Genomic DNA, 20,430 nt, shown 5'->3' on the forward strand with positions numbered 1-20,430 from the left:
CCTGGCCTTTATCACTCCCGCATCTTGTAGTTAGCTAATACTTTGTCATCATATTCCAACCGTCACCTTTGTCGCGGAGGTTTCTGGATTACCAAGTTTTTCTCCCATCATCTTGTGTCTCCAATTCTTTTTCTTAAAAGATATTTTTGTCTTTATTCGAGATAGGGATGAGAGAGAGAGAGAGAGAGCTATGAGATTATTCCAGTGACGAGATGAAATTGGATAGGATGAATTGGGCTTGAATGAAGGATAACGTGATTCCCGATAGATGCTATAGATAAGACTGACAATTTTTTTTTCAGGTACCGTTTCTTTTATCATCTCCTTTACTCCGTCGGTGCGGCGAAATGGATGGAAAGGAAGACCCTCGACAAAAGTCCAAAGTTTTAAAATTGGGCGTGCGGAAGACCGAAATTATGAAGTCGCTGGAAATGTCATACGCACTCAAGGTTATAGGACCAGGTGATGGCTGGTCTCCTCTCCTATTACGGCGTCAATCAAAAAAAGACTCCAAATCTACCACTATCAATCTCCGTCTCCCAGTGGCATGGCAGGAAATATGTCAGGTACTCCGCTCTCTCTCTCTTCGTCCAAGTTGATGATACGGGGATGACTTGGTTGGTGAATAAGCCCACTTCCATGGAAACGAAAGTTTTTCTCAGCATTCTCTTCAACCATCCTCTCTCTATCTTATACGTAAGCTGAAACTTTTGACATCCGCTGACACTTCAAAAAAAAAAAGAATATATCTCTCTTTTTATCCTTAAAATTGAACATTCAATCTTTCATGTCTCTCCTATCTGAGTTTTTTTAATTTTGTTTTATTTTGTTCTCCCACATATTCAAAGGCTCAATACATATGGACTACCACCCCATCACCTGCAAGATCTAGTGCTTCCTCCACTAATCTGAAACATGCCGCCTCTGGTTCCACAAAGGGAATGGGTTAATAAACACCGCTAGCTCCAAAATAGATTTTCACCATCAGATATATCATTTGAACACATTAAGCAAGAATCATTTCAATGTAGTGTTTTCAAATATATATATTTCATCTCCCTCTCTCTGATTTATTCACGTCCTCACTGGAATCGGTGTTACCTTTTCTCCTTCTGCTCAGCCTCCCAGGGTTTCCATCCCTAAATTTACCACCCCACGGAATACTACCAAAGTTTGTATCATAACAACGTCCGTTTGGCTCCCCTCCGTATATATTTCTATATTTCTCTTACTATCAATCAATTATTGTTACTTTAACACGTAAAACTAGTCAATATTCCCCCATCTCTTCTTGATTCCCCTTTATAATGTTTTCCTCCTCGCATGAGATCTGTTTCTGCTTGTCTATTTCTCTTACTTTCTATTCATCTCCTTCTTTCCCCTCATTCTCTATCTCTACCTCTTTATATCTCTTCCAAGCATATTCTTCTCCTTCTTCTCTTTTTTTTTTTTTGGTCGTTTTAATAAGTGAGGAGTAAATGAAAACGCGGGGTGAATGACAGAAAAGCCTGTGTACGGGTCGCCCGAGGCAAGGAGTGTTAGATTGCGAGACATGGCACACACACACACATACACACATACACACAAACACACAGAGACGCACGTCTTGGTCTGTGCCGATGTACCCCTCAATTTGACAGATTTCTTGTTCTCTTTCACTTTCATCAGTATTTCTCCATCTCCTTCTCTCCCTCTCTCTTTCATCTCTCTCTCTCTCTCTCTCTCTCTTTATATATTTCTCTTTTATATATATCTCACTCTCTTTCAATCTTTTTTCTGCTTTTGCCACCATACTGTGGTTATGAGACAAGGGTAAAAAAAAATCCTATATTCTTTGAAGAAAAGCTCAATTGAATTGAAGGAAAGAGAGGTGAAGGCTTCCAGGAGAAAGAGAGAGAGAGAGAGAGAGAGAGAGGGAGGGAGACAGACAGACAGACAGACAGACAGACAAACTGAGGGGGACGTAAAAAAAAAAGAAGAGAAGAATTAATGAATCTTGGGGATGGACATTGGCACCGTGGAAAGAAATGCATTCAAATGCAAATCGACCTGCACAGGATGCAAGATGCGAGCCATGGCGGCCCCACGCAGGACCTTGGGTCCGCCGTGTACGCTAGATACGAGAAGAAGTCAAGCAATGCTAGATTATCTTTTATGAAGAAATGAAAATGATAAAAAAAGGAACTTGGAATCCTGCTCTCGCATTGCTCTTGAAGCAAGAAATAATTTTGAGGCAGGTCATCCTCATCTTTGCCAAAATGTGACATCTTCAATTTCATCATCATCATCATCATCATCATCATCATCATCATCATTATGAATTTCAGCCATGTCAATTATCATGCAGTACCCGCTGCCTGCTATAAGGATTAGAAACAGCACTGGTTGTTGGGTGGAAACTTCGTGGTCTCATGGACAAGACACCTGTCCAGAGATCAGGAGGTCATAGGTTCAAATCCTGCCCGAGTATGTACAGTGTATGCCCGTGATTTCTTTTCTTCTCATGATTTCTAACGTGTTTCTTTAAAAGCACACAAATCAATGTAATGTGTGCTCAGAATTCAAATGACTGTGTTTTATTTTGTCGAATCAAGGAGACGTGGCACCTCTGCATCTCAACACACATCAATGACACAAGAGATGAACGACAGAAAAGAGGTTGGAGACCTTACCTTGCCGAACCGCGTCGCATACGAGCCCGTTAACAGTGAATGGAAGATGATTATGGTTTCATCCAGGTCCCAGACAAACACTCTCTGTGAGGGAGGATAGAGAATTGTTTTATGATAAGATTTCATTAGAAATGTTCTCCTTGAAGAACCATGATCGATTAGGCACACTGAATGCAATTAATGGGACTGTGTCTGAAGGTACTGCACTTTGACAACGAGCAGGCTCAATACAAGGTGTACATGTAGAGGTAAGACATACTCTCTAGCAATAGAGTACTGAAGATGATGATGGCAACAGTATTCTGTAATAGCTTGGATTGGAACCAGGTGTGGGCTCAGTTAGCAACAGTAGTGTTCACAAACCGGGTCAGGACCCTGTTCAATAAAGCCATTTGTAAAGTTATGCATGACTTTACGAATGACTGAAATATGAAGTGTCAATATGTGTGCCCATTTTTTTTTTTTATTACGCTTCAACAAAGTATGAGTGTATGTCAATATTTCATCCACATTGGGGAAAAAAATACACTTTCAACTAAAAACATGTGTTAACATGTAAGAATAATCATTATCATCTGCAAATTTCAACTTTAGCTATTGAAACTAACAATGATTAGAAACCCCACTTGGCTTGCCATATTCCAGTCGTTCGTGAAGTTGTGCGTAACTTTACGAACAGCTTTATGAAACAGGCCCAGGTGATGTTGTTTAGAGCCATTTATCTTGGTGTTGAATGGTTATGACATCACTCTTTGGCAACTCTATACCCATAGGCTTACCACATGAAATGTTTGGTTCCTCTAACCAGCGGTTTAAGGATTAACTAAAGTCAATTTCCCACTTGGTGCAATGTTTTAAATTGAAAGAAAAGAAGAAAGAAACATACACACAGTACCCTAGTCTTGCAAACATTCTCATTCATGCAAGAAGCAGAAATGCAGATCCTATAGATTACAAACAAAATACAAACCTCTCAAAGTTAACAAATACATAGCTTAATCTGGTTGGCTGCTGGAACACAATACATGCCGCGTTTACACATGGCTCAAAGAACCCTGGAAGTTTAACAAAAATTGTGAGGAGATTTCAGACTTTTGCAGCAAACAGTTTAACATCACAAAACTAAGTTCTGTCATACAGAGAACAAAAAGAACCGACCACTTTCTTAGGATAACTATGGTTTGACTAAAATCAAAATGCAGACCCTCCATCAGTAAAACAGCAATACACAAAACCTGCAGCAGCACTAACAAACTTCATGTCGACGACTTCCAAATTTAAGTAAGCATTTGAAAGCAATCACTTGAATCATTATCTGGCAACTTTACATGCAAGCAATGAGAGGTTATTGCAAAGAATGGTTAGCATCTGATCTCGGGAGTAATTCGAACCAGCATATGTAATGAATGAGTAGATAACCAAATCCATAATCATATCACTCACTGTGTATCACCTGTTACTCACAAAACAAGGAAAAGTAGAAATTACGCGGTGCGTAATATATGTCCCCGCCGGAAGTGGCATTTTGTAGCAAAATGTACAATACAGGTCAAAAATCAAGGTCAAAGGTCAAAGAAGTCAAAGGTCAAAATTCTGTGTAGAAGTTTTGAAGCCCTCACCTAGTGCCATCACATAAAGCAAACGGAATCGAAATCGGGTTAGAAATGGCGAAGGAGTAGCATTTTGTAGCAAAATGTACAATATAGGTCAAAATCAAGGTCAAAGGTCAAAGAAGTCAAAGGTCAAAATTCTGTGTAGAAGTTTTGAAGCCCTCACCTAGTGCCATCACATAAAGCAAACGGAATCGAAATCGGGTTAGAAATGGCGAAGGAGTAGCATTTTGTAGCAAAATGTACAATACAGGTCAAAAAATCAAGGTCAAAGGTCAAAGAAGTCAAAGGTCAAAATTCTGTGTAGAAGTTTTGAAGCCCTCACCTAGTGCCATCACATAAAGCAAACGGAATCGAAATCGGGTTAGAAATGGCGAAGGAGTAGCATTTTGTAGCAAAATGTACAATACAGGTCAAAAAATCAAGGTCAAAGGTCAAAGAAGTCAAAGGTCAAAATTCTGTGAAGAAGTTTTGAAGCCCTCACCTAGTGCCATCACATAAAGCAAACGGAATCGAAATCGGGTTAGAAATGGCGAAGGAGTAGCATTTTGTAGCAAAATGTACAATATAGGTCAAAGGTCAAGGTCAAAGGTCACGACTGAAATTCTGTGTAGAAGTTTCAAAGCTCCCATGCAGTGCTATCATATAAAGCAAACGGAATCAAAATTGGCTCATAAATGACAGAGAAGTAGCAAATTGAAGATTTTGATCACACACGGACGCACACACGGACACACGGACACACGGACACACGGACGGACGGACGGACGGACGGACGGACGGACACACGGACACACACACGTACGGAGCCCGTTTCATAGTCCCCTGCTCGAACTCGTTCGGCGGGGACAAAAACAAAAGAACCACCGAAAAAAATGATAATAAAAGCTATCCCCGGTATCAGACATCCATATCCTTAATGGAATGTATCATATATGACATTATCTCTCTCTAACTTACCTGGAGAGATAAAGATAAAACAACCCAAGCAGGTGTATTTATCATTTGGGTGTGTATTCAAACAGAATGAAGTGATTACCCACAGAGGCACTGATCATTCCGCTTGATAACATGTTAACATCAGCTTTAGATCAATACGGGAGGGGGGGGGGGTGCGGGGCCCTCATGCCCCTTGTGTCCAATAATTTTACCCTTACTGTGCTTGAAAGCTTTTTTTACCACCTATGGGAATAGATGACTGAAAACTATCGAGAGAGTTTGAATTTAAAATAGGTGAATTGCTGTTTTTAATTATTTCAAAGCAACTCCATTTATCAGAATAGAACAATATAGAATGTAAAACCTTTCCAAGGTGACACAACATTTACTCCTGCGACAATTGCTCTGGTCTTACTTTCTCCAAGGACTTAGAGTTGGGGGCAGGGTTGTGATAGGGTTTTAGGTTTAGACTGATGTGAGGATTAGGATTAAACTGTTGAGGGTGAGTCCCGAGTATACTCGGTCAATTGTCTATGGGAAACGCATGTTGTAGCAAAATCAGTCCGTCCTCAATGGGTTATGGTTAGGGTTATGTTTGAGGGTAGGTTTTATGTTTGGCTTTATACTGAGATTATCATGGGAGCAATAATTGTCCCAGAGGCAAAGGTCAAGGAACTCCTTTCCAATGATAACTCACTTGTTGCATAAAAAGAAAATATTGTTTATAACGATAAGTTTACAGATATCCCATAAATCTCATTACTGTCTTTGTTTTACAGCCTGTCTAACTGAAATATCCCAAACTGACAGGAATGAAGATCAATTGTCTTGCAATCAACTCCTTCAAATGTATTATGATTAGAGATTACCTAATCCCCTAATTTCTACTGTGTCACCATACAGTCTTTGTGCAAGACTGAGACACATTGCTACACCTCAGAGTGGGCTTGCTGAATTCACAACAAGACCCAAGTTTTCATTGCAACTGATTGACAAATTGCCCTACATCGACGTAAATAAGCACTGAATTGATCAGTGTTTTAGTAGTAGCCATGATAAAAAATTCATGGGCGTACATACTCGAGCAGGATTCGAACCCACGACCTCCTGATCACCGGACAGGCGTCATCTCCACTAGACCACCGAGCTTTCGCCCGACAGCAAGTGTTGGTTCTAATCCTTATAGCATGCAGCGGGTACTGCTTTGTTATTCAAATTTATGAAGTTCTTCCATCGAGATGTTTTCATTGCAACTGATTGACAAATTGCCCTACATCGAAATAAATAAACACTTGCTGTCGGGGGATGACAGCTCTAGCAAACTTCTTTTGTGATGCCATACTAAGAAGCACATATGCACGCACCCTGGCATTACTACAGACTGCGCGATGCGCAGAGAAGACAACGAAGGCAACGTTACTAAGCAACACCTATGCACATTACTCTTGATGACAGCTCAACTTTGGTAATCTTCGTATCAATGCTAACGGTGATCGGCAGTATCATCAACAGCACCCTCTACACTACTGGGACTATGCACCTTTAAGCCAAAGTTGGAGGCACGCAGAAAGGGGTAAATCTTTGGGCTGTGGTACTGGATTCACAACACTGAATAGATCTCATGGACTGTGGTGCCCGAATAAACTACAAATGTATTTGATTCACATTTTATCAGCACTTTGATATTTGTTCATATATCTCTTGATGTTGGTAACAATAAGGACATGTCCTTTGTTTTCTGTTTTGTTTAACAATAAAGGCAAGATTAAAAACAAATGATACTGAGAGCACAATTCTCAAAACTTTTCTCTGCCAGAGCATGTTTTTTTTTTTAATGATTTTGAACAATCATCGCATAGCCTACTTCAGCAAATTTCTATCATTTCTGAAATGGAGCCACAGGTGTCTAACAGTGTCTTCGAATATTGTTGTATCTCTGCCAAAGTAAGAGAAAAAAGGAGGGAGAGAAAGAGATAGGACATAGATAGGCAACAGAGAGAGAGAGGGAGAGAGAAGGGGGAGGGAGAGAGAGAGAAACAGACAAAGTATACTGCCACTCGTGCAGCACGATAGGTAGCATATACACCCCCCCCCCCTTTCTCTCCAACCACTGGCATCTGATAACCTTTATGAACTTTGAACTTGAGCCGTATCTGAAGCACTCACACCTGTGGCAATTCAATGGGTCTAATGACACAATTAAAGGCATAATTTACCATTTGCAGATGACACAAAACCCAGCATTAGTGCTTTAAAGTAGTTTTAAAATGTGAGTTGGGGGTAGAAACAACCACTATAAAAACATGAATCTGTATGAGTGATGTTATGTGTTGATAAATACACAAAATGTGAACAATAGTAGTAATAAGAATGTTTCCGGACTAAACCATCTACAGTTACGGCTTATTGAGAAAAAACCTGATATCTCCTTATATTTTGGGCTTTATTGTTAACATTTTACATGGTAGGATGTTTTGTGACACAACAGACCAACAAATATGCATCATTTCAACATTTTTGAAATCACTGCTCCCAAAGGTAAACAGGACTTTTAAAGTGAAGCAGTGTTGGCTCATATGTCCTTTTGCAATGAATGACCAAGAACAGAGGATCATCAAGTACAGTTGCACTGAACAAGGGTGAGACAGGACATAAACTACTCAAATGAAAGCACACTTAAACTGAACTTTCTCTAATTTTTTTTCCCTCATATTTATATATTTTTAAATCAGAACAAGTGAATATGAATATCACTGCCCGAAAAATCACAGTCACAAGTCATGTGACATTTAATGTTTTGATTTGGATGGAAAAGTTCTATTCAGAAATGTTTGAAGCAAATTGTGTAATATTCCAGTTTAAATAACACCTAAAAAGAATGTACCTATCTGATTGCTCATCATGTGGCATACAGTTAAAAAAGTTCCATTGCACGGCTGTCACTGTCAGCCATGCAATTTTGGTTGGGCAAAAATGGATATTGCAAGGCTGACATCTCCAATATCCACTGACTCCTGTGTTGAACTCACGATTGACTCGAAAGTTTTTGTTCCATCGCATGGCTCTGATGTCACAATAAACAAACCTTTGCCACGCACGCTCAACAGTTGTTACATGTGCACTCACAAGTGCGCATTTTGTCCCTCATTTTACTGTAAACAACTTCAATTGATTGATTTTGTGTTGTATGTAAAAGAAGTATGACGGGATTAACTGTGACTGCGTCGCCTTTCACGAAAAATGGTTACCATTTCTGTGCTAAATTCAAGAGGGATCTGTATGGACCATATCTGTTAATGTCCAAGGCGTATAAAACAAATAGTGTATGGTCTTCACTCGTGCAATGGAACAAGATTTCGCACTCTGTGAAAGATGAGACCCACTTTTCAACTTGGCTTCACCTCCTTGAATAGAGCACCTCTATATTTCGCCTCGTGCAAAATCTTGTACCAGCGCACTCACGACCATTCACTATTTGTATACTATAGGGCCTATCCCTCACACAATGAGCCTAAATATTGCTTTGGAGAATGTTGTCTTAAATGCTCCATGATAAAATTTGCCCCCTCATCAGGACTCTTTATCTTTAAGAGTTCTTTGTTTGACCGGGAGGTGGTTGGCTGCTAAAGATGGGGGGTTATCGTCAAGTAAAGAGCGAAATAGCACAACTATGTTTTAAACCGTGATGAGGACAGGTGCGCTAGAGAGAAACCGTTATCTGTCGCTGCGACCATAACCGTCAGTGGCAGAAGATAGTATCAATCATACGTGCACGATTGTCACAATTATCTCATCGCTTTACCACCCACGAACTCTAACAGGTGCTGCCGTCTTTAACATTTTCTGTTTTCTTCCCCCCCCCCCCCCCCCATTTACGTCAGACAAAACTGTTGATATGGTGAATTTGTGAATGGCAATGACCCCTTTGTGCAACGCAAGAAATTGGCATTACAAGAAGCAAAAAACAAAAACAAAAACAAGAAAACATGTACAGCTCAAAGAGTGTTAACCCGTTGAGGACGAGTATACTTGGGCAAGTGTCTATGGGAAATACAGTGTATGTGTTGTAGCAAAATCAGTCCAGGTTAATCATCCTTTTGAATGAAACACTCATCATGAAAGCAACATATTAGTGAAGTTTTTTTTCTTCAAAATTTTACTTTAGCAATTTCATGCAAGCAGAGACTATATAAAAGCTTGTAAGTGATTCAACCTATTCTCCATTGGAATCTGAAATCTCGCCTGCAACATATTAGTGAAGTTTTTGTTTGTTTGTCTTTTAAATTTCATTTTAGCAATTTCACACAAGCAGAGACTACAGGTATTGGTATATAAAAGCTTGTAAGTGATCTAACCCATTCTCTATTAGAATCTGAAATCATGACTGCTTTTTTTTTTGCATTACAAACAATGTTTCCCTGTACCCCCTGGGTCAACTTGGTATCCTGAGAGCTAGGCCTATATAATTTTTGGTAGCGTTGGTCATATGACCACGTTCTATCAGTGAGGTAATGATCCCAATTTGTCCTTGAACAATATTCCCACAGAATCTGTTTGTCAGACCATCTTGCTGCACTCACAGAAAATCTGTACTCCACTCACAGAAAATCTGTACTCCACATGACAGCTCTTAACCTGTTGAGGGCGGACTGATTTTGCTTTAACATGCATTTCCCATAGACACCTGCCCAAGTATTCTCGGGATTCGTCTTCAACGGGTTAATGAAAGAAATTTAGTCTCCTTCCGAAGTTTGCTTCAAAATCCACCCCAAAAGAAGGCCCAGATTAAAGGGATATTCCATCTTGATAATCATTTGCTTTGTATGCTTTATATGTCATATGAATATAGTTTCCTTATATAGGTTATATGTTCAGTTATAAATGACTATCATATGATGTGATTGCATGTATTTAAAAAATGTATTGATTACTGCTGATATATACCATCATGCAGAAATGTGCGTGCCAGTTTTCAATCAAATTACATTTAAAAGCATGCATGCAATAATGATATGATTTTGAAAGTAAAGATATTAGATCAATTCAAATCACATTCAAAGCACTAATGCAATGATAATACAATTTTGAAAGTGGACATACTGAATCAATGTAAGCCACATTCAAATCCCATCAAATCAAATCTTCTGCAATAATAGTATTATTTTGAGAGTGGAGATATCAAAAACAATTTAAAATCACTTTCAAATCAAAAACAAAATGAGCTATGAGCATCGGATCAAATCTCCTGCTCCGTCCGTACCTCCAGGCCGTCCTCCGGCGGAGGGGAGGGGTTATTCCTCCGACTCCGCCCCGTCGCCTTGCTCCGGCTGCCGTTCTTGGGGCCCTGGCGGCCCCGCCCGAGCCCGTTGGTGTCGTCGAGCTTGATGGAGGCGTCCGTGGTGAAGGAGTTCTCAACTGCAGGAGAGAGAGATGGAGTATGGATGGTGGATGGGTCATTTTGTGCAGCTGTTGAGTCGATTTCTTAAGGATAAGTGAGATATAAAATGAGAGAGAGAAAAGGGGCGCACGTGGCTCAAAAACGGTGTGTCAAAACTTGGCATTTATACAAAAAACAAAAAAGCATTTGAAATCGGCAAACAAAACAGTGTGTCAAAACTTGCAATAACAAAATCACTTCAAATCAGCAAATAAAACGAATACAAAATTGAGAGAGAGGGTCAGAAAGAGAAAATGAGACAAATACATTAACATTTTATAAATGGGTTGATATGTGCATGCAGGTGCAAAAATAGATGGTTAACAACAAAAGTCTCCAATATAATTTAAAGTATTGAAAATAACGAAAGGAAAAGCAAATGCATACGGAATGTCTTTACTGTTTCAAATTTTGTATCACACAACAGTACTTCAGATCAAGAAATAAAAAAACCACTGACAGAACCTAAAGAAAAAAACATTTAATCTTCCATAATGTGAAGACCAGTCAATCACATACCAAAAAAAAGTAAACAGCATCAGAGTAGCCAAGAAGTGGGGAGGAGGAGGGTGAAAAAAAACAACAACAACAACCCTGAGGGGAATAATAATGGCCCATATTTGCAGTACAACCGAATTCCTCTTATGAATAACAATTGTCGATATTGATACAGGCGATTTCTCCATGACCCGGCTCATCACAGAATCAATTCATGTAAATCAAACTCCATCACTGACTCCTTCCAACCTCCATTAATATTTACATCGCAGTTTTCGCCGTGGCGAATTAAGTAAGACATCAACTCGGAGAAAACTGAGCTGGACATGTAAACTCATGCACAACACCTAGGGAAGAAGAAGAAGAAAAAAAAAATGCACGATAACGTGAAACCAAAGGAGCGATATGCGCTGTGCGTTATCGGCGCTTAACGCCCCAAAACGTAAACCAAGTCAGGGCAAGCCAGTTCCTCTATGGGGAAATTGGGGGGGGGGGGGGGGAGGGAGGATGGAGGGGATAGGGGAAAGAGGATAGGAGGGGAAGTGGATGAGGTGGGAAAGGTGCAAAAAGGAGGGGGGGTGGAAGGAGGTGCAGGTAGGGAGCGAAGGGTGAGACTTGGAAATAGGGGGTAGGGTGGATGGACAATGATGGTTGGGTTGGGGGGGGGGGGGAGAGGGTTGACTGATATGCACAATTTATTGGCCAGCGAGAAATTTGAGGATGATTTCATGGCTTTAGAAAAAAACGGGAACGGAGGCGAGCGCGGGTCTGGAGGGGTGGCTGAGGTAACCTGGATGGTCAGATCGGCAGTTCTGGGGGAAAGTGTCCCACGATTATAAAATCAGGCAGATTGATGTAGCCGGGGGACTTGCTTGGCTTATTAGGTTAGGGATTAGATATGGATGAACAGGGATGATGTAAAAATTCCGTCCAATGGACAACCATGCCCACAAAAAAAAAAATCAAAGAGAAAAGGGAAAGTAAAAAAATGACTCCAGGGAAAGTGGAAAGGGCCAGGATTGTATAGAAATTGGTGAGTAGCAAAAATGGGTCACAGACAGTATATTTCTGGAGTAAAGCAAGCCTCAAATTTGATTACTATCTGCATTTATGAAATACGGACACTCGTCCCCCCCCCCCCCATTCTATATTTTTCACACTAACGACTTCTCAAATGAGTCTTGTAATGTTCACGATCACCACAAAGAGTAGAATTAATGTACGTACGACACCATGTGACAATTAATGGTCCGGAGGAAGATATCACGGAGTATGAGAAAAGGATATATGCCCATCATAGGGCATCAACAATCTGTCAACAATCGAATGGTGCGAGTGAAGTAATGGAGTTAGAATTTTCTCATTTAAAACAAAAAAGAAAAGATGAATCTGCATAAGTCGCTGAGATGATTTCTGCATCATCCTCCTCCGCCTCCTCCTCCTCCTCCCTCCCTCTCTCCCTATTCTCGCATCCATCCAGATCCTCCTCAGCTAAACTCTTCTTTCCTGGAACACGCTCCCATCTTGCATACAAATGCCCCGGTCTTTGATCGCTGCATAAAACCCACTTGCATTTCAACATCACCCCGGGATTTCCATTTGATGAGGTAGAACTTAGCTATCATATTTCCTTTTTTTATCCTGAATGCATCTTTATCTAGATTCATCATTCATTCAGACTGTATTTACAGATTATCGTGACGGCAGTTTTTTATCTAAACTGCTTAGAAACACTTGAACATGACAAATACTACCTAAGAAATAACACTATAGAAATATTCATCTACTTGGTTGTTTGTTTGTTTGTTTGTTTGTTTGTTTTTCCATCTGAGGAAATGGCTTAATAGCCCATATTAAGCTGCAATAGCTGGTCTTACATGGGTTCCAGTTGGATGTGAGGTGGGACCACTTCAAAGGGTTATGTACCCTGCTCTTTGTGATGAATGAGTGAAGCGGTATCTTTTACGTGCGCGAGTTGTGACTCTCTCACACACGGGACCTCCATCTTAAGTCCTATCCAAGAGAGAGAGTGTTTTTGCCTCTTACTAGAGGGGATGGTATGATTACACTCAACACTGCTCCGTTTAGACGTGGGAATCGAACCCGGGTCCTTGGGATCTGGAGGCAGATGTGCTACCGACTGAGCCAAACCACCGCCCAATCATCATTTTCTCCAATGACAACCCAGAGTGGCAAAGATGCAGCATCAAGCTATCGTTGTATGTTTTGTGAGACACCATGAAATCTCTTTTTACTTAAAAAACTGCACTCATCGCACTTTTGTCGACTGAATCTTTTTTTTGTCATTAATCATCGTGACAATTTCTATTGCTACTCCGTCTGTGTGTACGTGTGTGTGTGTGTGTGTGTGTGTGTGTGTGTGAGTGTATGTGTAAGTAATGATTTGTCTTGCGTTTTGCCCCTCAGCAATTTCAATTTTTCGTCTGGGAACGACACCGGTATAGGAGCAGATATGAAAATTGAAATGAATAAAAAAAAAAAAAAAGAGAGGAAGAAAATTTAATGCCCTGCAAGATGACACCTAGAAGCATCGGAGAAGACATCGATATTGTTTCTAGCAACAAAATTTGATGATCCCATGCCTGAGTGCCGGATACAGACATAGCAATATACGAAAAGAGGGAAAATAAAAAAAGGAATGAGCGACGGTCTTGTTCTGTAGCACACACTTCCTATGATACGGGTTTCTGGCAAGAATTCACACATCAATTGAAGAAAAAAAGAAGAAGAAGAAGAAGAAGAAGGGAAAAAATGGAGGGGGGGGGGGGTTCTGAAGGTGATGGAAATAAATCCAAATGCCTCATTCCTCATCAGATGAAGTAGTTTGGCCTGGGGGCGATTCGCGCGAGTGGCGTTTAGAGTTGTTTCACAGGAACGACGAGAGAGGCGAAAGCGTAACCGTAGAAGGACATCGAGAAAGAGAGGGAGACAACGAATGAGAAAGATAGAGAGAGATAGAGAGAGAGAGAGAGATGGAGAGGGTAGAAAGGATAACGGTCATCATGGTGGTCGGCGAAAGCTATTGGCCAAACGAGGGCTCCCTCCCCGAGAGGCGCGAGTCACCCCGTGAAAGTTGGCGGGGAGAGCCTGCACGCGCACACGCGAAGGGGGGTATCTGGCCGCCACCGAGTGCCCATGTCAGGGCCGCTGGAGTGTGTCACCGATACCGACCTGAAGAGAATGCTCCACGGAGCCCTAGATGCATATATCCCATCATCCCTTATCCTCCATTTGAGGTCCTCCATCCACCACCTATAGAACATCTCCTCCTCCTCCTCTCCCCCCCCCCCCAAAAAAAAAAAAAAAATGCATGTGCATTTCTCACTCTAACTCAGTCAAGACTCATGCACTATTACTTAATCAGGTTTTCCCTCTCAAAGAGGGTGTGATAGGCATGCAAATAAATTCTCTTGAATAATGCAGGATATCCTCCTTTAAGACCTACTTATGTCAGATGCTTAAAGTAATTTGTGAATATGTTCGAGCGCAGGAAGAATAAAGCCCGCACCCCTTTAATGTAAAAAAAAAAAAAAACACCAATCAGTTCCTCTGCTATAAAAGACTCTATAGAAGAGGATCAAGCGTTTCTTTTTCCCCTCACATCCAAAGCTTCTTTGAGGAATCTCCAAAGAGGAAGTCTTCGAACCAACCTCTCACCTGGTATCACATCACCACGGAGAAGAGCTGTGCCAAGAATAGCCAACGGATCTGGTTACAAATTTATGCCCGGCAATTAAGCAGCACCGACACACACACACACACACACACACAAATGCATGAATGCTACAAAACTTAACCTACCCATAATCAAAGTAGCCATATCCTACAATTTGATAGACTTTATGGGGGTTTTTTTGCCTCTCTCTCTCAAGAATGCTCAAGTTGTACTGTGTTTTGGCCATACCGCATCACACAATGACCCCTTACCAATGGAGAAAGAGGGGAAAAGTTTAATACATATGTGTATTCTCCATATTTCTTCACATCAGTTTTGCGAACAAGGAACAGATTCACACTAATCAACACTGAATAGATCATCAGATAGATGGATGGATTAAATACATGAATGAAAGAATATGAAAGTGATATATTGATGAACTTGCATAAAGACGAAAAGCTCTGATAGCACACAGATGAGTAACTCCTATTTGCACGGATAGACCATTGTACACACAGGTAATACGACTGAGAAGAAGAATGCTATAACCATATAGGAAATGGAGCAAGTGACAAATGTTTAAAAATACTGATCATCAGAAAGAACAAAATAAAACATTTCCAGTGATACCTCACTTCTTATACGTAACAAGAAATATACTTGAAGATCTGATTAAACACGTCTCACTTTTTCTTATCACTGTCTTTGCTTCTTTTCGGCAGCTTTATTCACAAATATCTCAAATCAACACAAATGGAGTTAACTCCTTTTGCAATGAAGCTCTTTATATGCATATGAATACATATACTCAGTATATATGCCTCTTTAAGCACATAATTGAATACTTGCAGAATCCAAGAGAAAGCAAAGTGATGTAAGTACATCCCCACTGGCTGAGTGTCGTAACAACAGCATCGATTTTGCAGTGAGATGGATTAATAGTTCTTAGAATACTAGACAGAAGCTCTGACTCATTACATCTTTTACAAAAAGAGACTGCCTTTTTTTTCCTCTCTCTCTCTCTTTTTAAAACAAGACCAGCCCTCTTCAAACAGCTACGCGATGATTCAGGCATTCCATAACACTCCACGCTGCTTTTGATGTTGACATTACACGCAACATCCGCTTTGGTTTTTCTAACTAGTTCCTTCTCCTTCTCTGAAAAAAACAAAAAAAAAAGACAGAAGAAAAATATAACATGCCGACGAGAGTGTCCACAATCGCAGAACACATTGTGCGGACTAAGTTTCGATTGTTCGCCATGGCCAAGAAAATACACCAAGCATGTAAGCCTCGACAGTGCTGCAAATAATTATGTCCAAGTCCTTAGTAAAGTCCTCTTTCAGAATTTTTAAGCCTCAATTTCGAAAGTCTTTCTCAAGCTTAGCTTAGCATTTATAAACTTCTTTTCTGACCTCCCTTTAAATGACACATGATGTCAAAGTTGAGATTTGTCTTTCCTTTAAAAAAAACCCACAAATGATCTACCTCAATATGATCAGGCTCAGGAGTAACAAATGTACCAGCAATTTGTCTTTAAAAATGTTCCTGACAACACTATTAACCATTCTTCACCTACCTATACAATGTAGGAGCAGAGACTCCAACTCTCCCGCTTTCGACGGGAGATCTCCCGCCGAAAGCCCATTCTTGCAAAATCTCCCGTTCTCCCGCTTGAGATTTAATTTCTCCCGCCCTGGCTCTGTGTCTCCCGTTTGAAATGATTTCTTACTTATTGTCGTCATATGTTGAAAAACAAGCCTTAGATAGCACGAGAGAGCATCTAGAACCCTAGACCAGGGGGGTGTTTCATCAATTTAGTCAGCGCTGACAAGCTGTCAGTCCCTGACAATTCAGTAAAATCCTTGGTTTTGATTGGCTGAGAAGCTTTGGTCACTGACTGCTACTATGGTGATTGTAAGAGACTAACAACTTGTCAGCGCTGACAACTTTGATGAAACACTCTCCTGGACCCCGGCCGTAAGGAACTTCGTGTACATCAATGTTGGAGTCTCCCGTTTGCTAGGGGTTTCAGGCGGGAGAATCTCCAGATCAGAAGGTGCCTGGGGTTGGAGTCTCTGTAGGTGTCAGCATCTGTTCTAACAGCTTCTTACGATGCTTTTGTTCAGTCACAAAATAAAACATTTCTCTTCTATTCAATTTCACAGAGAATTTTATTTTGTGCAGATGAAAGTGGTTTTGGGCAGTAAAATAAAAGTGACAGTTCAAGAGATCGCTGAAATAAAGTCCACTAAGCGATTAATATTCCAACATGACAAGGTGACTGCACGCATAATTGGCCAACATGGTTTTCTGCGGACATCTACAAAACCTGTTGCCATGGCGACAGGATGCAGATGCACCCACCTGCTTAACCCGTGGCTTACAGAAAGCTGGCATGTAACCTTTGAACTCTACTGTGAAGAACCAAATCTTCTAGATAATGGGTTCATATTCCCCCAATTGGCTATTCAAATGAACTGTCAATGCTTTTGGGCTTTTCCGTGGAACAAATGAATTATAGATACAATAAACATGTACACTTAATTTGAGATTGAGTGGGAAAGGTTTTGGTTGGTTTGGTTGACAGTGACGGTTCAAATATAATTTAGAAAGATTTACACCAGAAAAATGATAAATTAAGAACAATGAGCCAAAGAAGATATTTACTTAAATGAAAAAAAAAGCAACACAAACAAAACACAGGGGAAAATACCCAAGTCCAAAAACACTCCAGATGAATGAGAAGTATGTCACTAGTGAATTTGTCGGAATTTTTCATGTCAAAGAAATTTTTCTACACTAAATTTCTTCTCATTTGCACATGGTGTATGTCACTGCCTTCAAAGTGATCTCAAAGAAAAAAGAGAACATTTTGGTAATGTTTTGCTCTTTCGCATGCAATTCCTCGGCTTTGAAATTTTTGAACTGCGATATAAATGATTTGCAGCTTCCACCACATTACGTTGCTGCACATGCACACACACACACACACACACACACACACACACACACACACACACACGCATACACACACTAATTCATGTCGGCTTCGGAGTCATTCTATCGCTGTCACTTTGCCGTTCTTCCGCAGCTATCCCCGTCCCCACCCCCCGGGGGAAATAAATGCGGAAAACTCGACATACCCTTATCCCATGCTTAAAAAACCCAAACATAAATATTCAATGGTTACCTCACTGGTGGAGAAAGCAAGAGAGTGAGAGAGAAAAAAGAAGGAGAACATCAGCGAAATGAGACAAGAGAAGGGGGAGAAAAAGTCAGGGCGCCCCCAAGAGAGTCGCTGAGAGTGCGCACTCACAAGAATGAGACGGATGGGAGGTTCAAGAGAACAAGCGGTCTCGTCGGTGTACGTGTTTGAAGATTATCCGTGGACAAAGGATGCTTGGGGTTTCAGTCGACTCTCAATGAAATGGACGGGAGTCTTGCGATTTCTCTGAAAAACAGAGATTGTACTGACTAAAATGTTGCCACAATTCATTTGAAGCAAAAGAGAGAAAAAAAACACAAATCTTCTCCCTATTTTGAGAAATAACAACACCATAGAACTCTAGGGCATAGGGATTAAAGAAAACCTGCAGCTTATAAACACAGCATGCTGACCAAGAGAGGATAACTACTTTTTAATCATCTGAGACAAGTATTTGCTTTACTTAGATCAGCACCTCCTAAATCCACCCCTCACCCCCCCCCCCTTAAAAAAAAAGAAGAAATGTAGACTTGAGAAAATAGAAAAGTAGCTGATTTGTGTAACAATGTTTTTGTAGCACTCGTTTCCTCAATTCTTCAACAGTTTATCTGAGTGTGGTTGGCTATTCAAAAACAAATAAACAGGCAGACAGGTAAGTAAATTATCACAGAGCTCCATGTCCATATACCATATCAAAACTCTGCACAGATCTTGCTGCCTTCATACAATGTATGTTTGATCTTCAGTGATCAATATTAACTATTACTTAGATTGCATACGACATCTTGTTGCATCAATCACACGTTTGTACATGATTTGATACTATGTTAGACAGCTTTCATGCCACAAGTATTCAATCAATTATCTATTCTAGGACCACAATACTGCCAGAAATTCACACTTCAAAAGCAACATTTGCATTCATTCTATTCGCGCCAATGCCTCAATATTGATGCACAAGATATGGTACGAGTATGATCACATAATAATGTCAAATATATAGCATCTGAAATATTACAAGGAAGTAAAGTTTCACCAAGTGGCAAAGAGTTGTTCTGAGCTGCCCATCAGAAATGTGAAAATCCATTATCCATGCAAACAATCATTCTCTGAATCACTGTTATATTCATGATAAAGCAAGTAGCTTAACATTAAACGACAATTTGTCTGGGCCTTAAAGGCATAATTAACCATTTGCAGATGTAACAAAAAGCTAGCATATTAAGAGTTTCAAAATAGTTCTAAAATGTGAGTTAGGGATAGCAACAACCAATGTAAAAATTTGAACCAGTATAATCGATGTTAAGTATTGTTAAATATACAAACAGGGAACAACAGTTATAACAAAAATGTTTCCAGACTAAACTGTCTATAGTTATGGTTTAATTACAAAAATAGTGATATCTCCTTGTATTTTAGGCTTTATTGTAAAAATTCTATATGCTAGGATGTTGTGTGATACAACTAACCTACACATATGCATCAAAAGTGCTATCTTGAACATTTTTTAAATCACTGCTCCCAGAGATAAACAGGACCTTTAGAGGGTGGACGGGGAAGGGGGAGGTATCCCAGCTACACGTACCAAGCTGAGGGGTGCAAAAGAATGCAAATTGCACCCCCTCCACCACTCTCTCTGGCCCCCCATCCCAGGGAGATTGCAGACTGTTATTAGTGTTTGACTGGTTAGCAAAGTGATCATATTAGAAATGACACGGCTATAATGGCCTATCACACGGGGCTCTGCCTCCCCCGTCACCCCCATTAAGCCTCCGCGCCCTGGCTGGGTTCGGCGGGGCGGCAGCAAGCGGCGGCTCGGAGCTCCGCCCTCTCTGTAGCGCCCTCAGAGGTCACGGGAGGTCGTCATCTGCTGCCTAGAGGTGACAGCAGTAACCCCCGCGACCCACAAACAAAAAAACAGAGAGGGGAAAAACCCAGGGTCAATCAAAATTCCTACCCCCTTTTTCATTCCTCGTTAATTTCTGGAGGCACTTTTCAAATCTCAGCGCCCAAGTGCCATTATACCTTCTTTTCAGGAGACTTATTGTTGAAGTCTGTCTTTCCAGCTTATTCTCCTTTTCTCTACTTCACTAGTTTTCTACTCACACTCACTCTCTAGCTTCTTTCCATGTCTCTTTTCCTCTTTCCAAAAGCCTTTTAGCATTCTGTATTTTGTTTTCCTTAACAGTATCTACGATTCATTTCATTCTTAATATTTTTCACTGTTACTTCCATCTTGCATTCATTACAACCTCCTTACTAAATTTGATTTTAGAAAAAAAAAAGATGCTGAAGTCAGCTATCAAATGGTTCAATCTCTTTGTAAACTAGTAATTTTTCTTTTGCACGTGAACATGAAACCTGAATGTACCATCCTTAAAATCCTA

At 40.5% G+C, this 20,430-nt stretch overlaps 1 protein-coding gene across 3 annotated transcripts in view; it reads right to left on the reverse strand.

Annotated features, from left to right (window-relative positions):
• The window catches only part of LOC139716061 (protein phosphatase EYA1-like), a 418,852-nt gene that overhangs the window by 43,181 nt on the left and 355,241 nt on the right, over positions 1-20,430 (reverse strand). For 2 of the 3 annotated variants that reach the window (XM_071627624.1, XM_071627617.1), the window contains exons 9-10: positions 10,482-10,702; positions 2,673-2,756 (exon numbers count right to left, since the gene is read on the reverse strand). In XM_071627624.1, coding sequence (XP_071483725.1) covers positions 2,673-2,756; positions 10,482-10,702 — 305 coding nt within the window. The remainder of the gene's footprint in view (positions 1-2,672; positions 2,757-10,481; positions 10,703-20,430) is intronic. The other variant, XM_071627632.1, reaches the window with a different exon arrangement.

This window comes from Diadema antillarum, unplaced genomic scaffold (genome assembly GCF_040938485.1).
Source record: "Diadema antillarum isolate AM-2024a unplaced genomic scaffold, OU_Dant_1.0 scf00000006, whole genome shotgun sequence".
Classification (NCBI taxonomy): domain Eukaryota; kingdom Metazoa; phylum Echinodermata; class Echinoidea; order Diadematoida; family Diadematidae; genus Diadema; species Diadema antillarum.